The 5,000-nt window shown below is 42.2% G+C and overlaps 1 protein-coding gene across 1 annotated transcript in view; it reads right to left on the minus strand.

Annotated features, from left to right (window-relative positions):
- The window catches only part of LOC135094259 (uncharacterized), a 20,299-nt gene that overhangs the window by 4,294 nt on the left and 11,005 nt on the right, over positions 1-5,000 (minus strand). The window contains 3 exon segments of the mRNA XM_063994239.1: positions 1,045-1,157; positions 1,576-1,634; positions 2,211-2,304. Of these exon segments, the coding sequence (XP_063850309.1) occupies positions 1,045-1,157; positions 1,576-1,634; positions 2,211-2,304 (266 nt within the window).

Below are 5,000 nucleotides of genomic sequence, written 5' to 3' on the forward strand. Positions count from 1 at the left end.
CTCAGAACGCCTAACTTTATAGAAACTGTTTTACCTAGAGATGAGATGTGAAGTTTCCACTTTAGATTATAAGTAAAAGACAGACTGAGGATGTTCAGTAAAGAAGAGGGGGACAGTCGTGTAATTGAAGAAGAGGAGATAGATAGATAGATAGAGAGATGGACAGTTGTGTCGAGTAGATAGATGGAGGAATTGAGTTTTTGAAGCATTGAAAAACATTAAGTTTGCTCTGTCCCAATCAGAAATTTTCGAGAGATCGGAAGTCAGGCGTTTTGTGGCTTTCCTGCGTGAACTGTTTGCTTTCTGAGGGGTTGGTCGTCGACGAAAAGACGTGGGAAAGTGCAGGGTGGTATCATCAGCGTAAAAGTGGATAGGGCAAGAAGTTTGATTTAGAAGATCATTGATGAATAATAGGAAGAGAGTGGGTGACAGGACAGAACCCAGAGGAACACCACTATTAACAAATTTAACAAAATATTTTATAGAAAAATGTCTGATTCACACAAAATCACACAACACACACACACACACACACACACACAGAGACAGAGAGAGAGAGAGAGAGAGAGAGAGAGAGAGAGAGATGCACAACCATCTTTGTAGGAAAGTTTCATTCCACAAAGGTGTGAAGGGCATAGAGAAGAGATTGTTACTATGGCGAATTCACTGCGACAGCGCTGTGAATGCGGCGAACTTGTTGCAACACCACTGGGAATCCGCTGCGACAGCGCTGCAACAGTGCTGCGACATCGCTGTAACTCCCAGTTGTGAAGATTCCGATTGCGAATGTTTTGAACAGGCCATAATATTCGCCGTCGCCTGGCGAAGGCGTTACGACTCAGGCCGCTCTGGCGACTCTGCTGCTAGTCCGTTGTGAACACGCGGTAATTCTGCTGCGAACGATTCGCAACGTGTTCGCCATCCAAATTTGCTAATGTGTGAACGAGGCAGAGGAAAAAGGGGCAGTTCGCCGAAAGAGTTCACCACGCGGAATACAAAGGGCGATGTGTATAAAAAGACAACAAATACTATCCTGGAGCTCACCTGTAGAAGGCGCTGGCGTCCGGGATAGAGTCGTGGTAATTCTTGCGGTACTTGTCAGCAAAGTCATAAAGTTGTTTGGCGTGATCCAGCAGAGCAGAGGCTGCGTCTGATTCCTGGTGATGCAGGGAGTGTGTGTGAGTGTCTGTGTGTGTGTGTGTGTGTGTGTGTGTCTCCATGTGAGAGAGAGAGAGAGAGAGAGAGAGAGAGAGAGAGAGAGAGAGAGAGAGAGAGAGAGAGAGAGAGAGAGAGAGAGAGAGAGAGAGAGAGACGCAGACAACACGTACACAGACTCACAGATACACAGATAAACAGACAGAAAGACACAGACAGGCATATAGAAAAGTATAAACAAAAATACAGGTGCACAAACACATAGTATATAGATAGATACATGCCATGTCATACAGAGACAGGCATAAACAAACAAAAACATAAAGAACAGAAAGACATACATACATGAATACATAGCACACAAGTAAATTCAAAGACAGATACGAAAAGATACATGCACACACAGGCAAAAAATTATACCTGGAAAGCAACAGAGGCAACAGCCAAAGCTGCAGCTGTCTCGCCAGCCAGTTCAGTGCCTGCAAGGAGACAGTTGTATGCTATTGGAATGACAGTGCTTCAAATGACTCGGTTATATTGTTATTGTTTTTAAGTGTTCATTTGTGTCATGGTATCATTATTATTATTATTAGTAGTAGTAGTAGTAGTAGTAGTAGTAGTAGTAGTAGTAATAGTAGTAGTATTGATTTTATTATTTCATTTTAGTTTATTTTTTTTATTATTAATATTTCTTTCTTTTCTTTTTTTTTTTTTTACTGTTTCACTCAACTGCTAATTTACTTCGTGCGATTTTTAGCTAAAGCCTTTATTTATTTATTTATTTGTTTTTTTTAATATTAGACTTAATTTGATTTTAGACTTTGATTTAGATTTGATTTAGATTACACTGTAACTTTATTTTAATATTAATGGGCTTTAGACAATTAAAAGAACCAAGTTTCTTGGACAAACCCAATTTTAACTTGAACACAAACTCTCTCTCTCTCTCTCTCTCTCTCTCTCTCTCTCTCTCTCTCTCTCTCTCTCTCTCTCTCTCTCTCTCTCTCTCTCTCTCTCTCTCTCTCTCTCTTTCTCTCTCTCTCTCTCTCTCTCACCTCCGTTGGTAGCGTCAATGTTGTATGAGGGTCGGTCCATGGTCATGTCCTCAGGACGGCCCCATTATGCGTGGTCTGGTCCACCGGAGCCCACCTGCAGGTGTGTGTATTCTTAGGTAATGAATTTCAACAACGCTGGGCCGCCCCACCTCTGTCCCGGATTTCACTGTTGTTTTTATCATATCTTTTTGTCAACCATTAACTTTTAGTGTATCTGTGTGTATGTGTATGTGTGTGTGTGTGTGTGTGTGTGTGTGTGTGTGTGTGTGTGTGTGTGTGTGTGTGTGTGTGTGTGTGTGTGTGTGTGTGTGTGTGTGTGTGCCTTCCTGTGTGCGTGTATTGTGTGTGTGTGTGTGTGTGTGTGTGTGTGTGTGTAACTGTATCATTATTATTGCAATTATGTTCTTTATTAAATCACTCAGTACTTATACCTACTAATACTACTACTACTACTACTACTACTACTTAAACTACTACCACTACTACTACTACTAGTAATAGTACTGCTGCTGCTGCTGCTACTAAACTACTACTACTACTACTACTACTACTACAGTTTTTTTTTTTTTTATGTAGGAGGGACATCGACCAGAGGCATCAAAAATCCAATTAAAAAAAAAAAAAGGCCCATTCAAATGCCGGTCCCTGAATAGGATCAGAAGCGGTATTCAAAAGCTGAAGGATAAGTGCCTTGAAACCTCCCTCCTGAAGGAATTCAAGTCAGAGCAAGATGGAAATAGAGAAGCAGGCAGGAAGTTCCTGAGTTTGCCAGAGAAAGGGATGAATGATTGAGAATACTGGTTAACTCTAACATTAGAGAGGTTGACATAATAGGGGTGAGAGAAAGAAGAAAGTCTTGTGCAGCGAGGCAGCGAGAGGAAGGGAGGCATGCAGTTAGCAAGATCAGAAGAGCATGAAAATAACGGTAGAAGATAGCAAGAGACGCAACATTGTGGCGATGAGAGAGAGGTTGATGACAGTCAAAGGAAAGGAGTTGATGAGACAAAAAAAACTTTTGATTCTTGAAGAGCGATATGAGTGGAACACCCCCCCCCCAAGACATGTGAAGCATACTCTATACATGGACAGATAAGGCCCCTGGACAGAGTTAGCAGCTGGGAGGGTGTGAAAAACTTGGGAAGATGTCTCAGAACGCCTAACTTCATATTTTTAGCTAGAGATGAGATGTGAAGTTTCCAGTTTAGATTATAAGAAAAGGACAGATCGAGGATGTTCAGTGTAGAAGAGAGGGACAGTTGACTGTTATTAAAGAAGAGGGAATAGTTGTCTAGAAGGTTCTGTTGAGTTGATAGATGGAGGAATTGAGTTTTTGAGCCATTGAACAATACCAAGTTTGCTCTGCCCGAATCAAGAATTTCAGAGAGAGATCAGAAGTCAGGCGTTCTGTGGCTTCTCTGCGTGAACTGTCTACTTCCTTAAGGGTTGGACGTCTACGAAAAGACGTGGAAAAGTGGAGGGTGGTATCACCAGCGAAAGACTGGATAGGACAAAAAGTTTGGTTTAGAAGATCATTGATGAATAATAGGAAGAGTGGGTGACAGGACAGAACCCTGAGGAAAACCACTGTTAATACATTTAGGAGAACAGTGGCCGTCTACCACTGCAACAATAGAACGGTCAGAAAGGAAACTTAAGATGATGTTACAGAGAGAAGGATAGAAACCGTAGGAGGGTAGTTTGGAAATCAAAGCTTTGTGCCAGACTCTATCAAAAGCTTTTGATATGTCCACGGCAACAGCAAAAATTTCACCAAAATCTCTAAAGGAGGATGACCAAGACTCAGTAAGGGAAGCCAGATGATCACCAGTAGAACGGCCTTGATGGAACCCATACTGGCAATCATAGAAGATTGTGATATTAAAGATGTTTAAGAATCTTCCTGTTGAGGATAGACTCAAAAACTTTAGACAGACAGAAAATTAAAGCAATAGGACGGTAGTTTGAGGGATTATTACGGTCACCCTTTTTAGGAACAGGCTCAAGATAGGCAAACTTCCAGCAAGAAGGGAAGGTAGATGTTGACAGACAGAGCTGAAAGAGTTTGTCTAGGCAAGGTGCAAGCTGGGAGGCGCAGTTTCGGAGAACAGTAGGAAGGACCCCATCAGGTCCATAAACCTTACGAGGGTTTTGGCCAGCAAGGGCATGGAAAACATCATTACGAAGAATTCTAATAGGTAGCATTAAGTAGTCAGAGGTGGAGGAGAGGAAGGAACAAGCCCAGAATCGTCCAAAGTAGTGTTTTTATGAAAGGTTTGAGTGAAGAGTTCAGCTTTAAAGATAGATGTGATAGCAGTGGTGCCATCTGGTTGAAATAAAGGAGGGAAAGAAGAAGAAGCAAAGTTATTGGGGATATTTTTAACTAGGAGCCAAAAGTCACGAGGGGAGTTAGATCTTGAAAGATTTTCACACCTTCTTTTAATGAACTAGTTTTCGGCTAGTTGGAGAACAGATTTGGCATGGTTCCGGGGAGAAATATAGAGTGCATGAGATTCTGGTGATGGAAGGATCAAGTACCTTTTGTGGGCCACCTCTATCATGTACAGCACGAGAACAGGTTGTGTTAAACCAAGATTAGGAAGGTTTAGGTCGAGAAAAAGAGTGAGGAATGTACGCCTCCATGCCAGACACTGTCACCTCTGTTATGCGCTTGGCACACAGAGACGGGTCTCTGACACGGAAGCAGTAGTCATTCCAAGGAAAATCAACAATATACCTCCTCAGGTCCCCCAACTAGCAGAGGCAAAACACCAGAGGCACCTCCGCTCAGGG

Source organism: Scylla paramamosain, chromosome 45, assembly GCF_035594125.1.
Source record: "Scylla paramamosain isolate STU-SP2022 chromosome 45, ASM3559412v1, whole genome shotgun sequence".
In the NCBI taxonomy this organism is placed as follows: domain Eukaryota; kingdom Metazoa; phylum Arthropoda; class Malacostraca; order Decapoda; family Portunidae; genus Scylla; species Scylla paramamosain.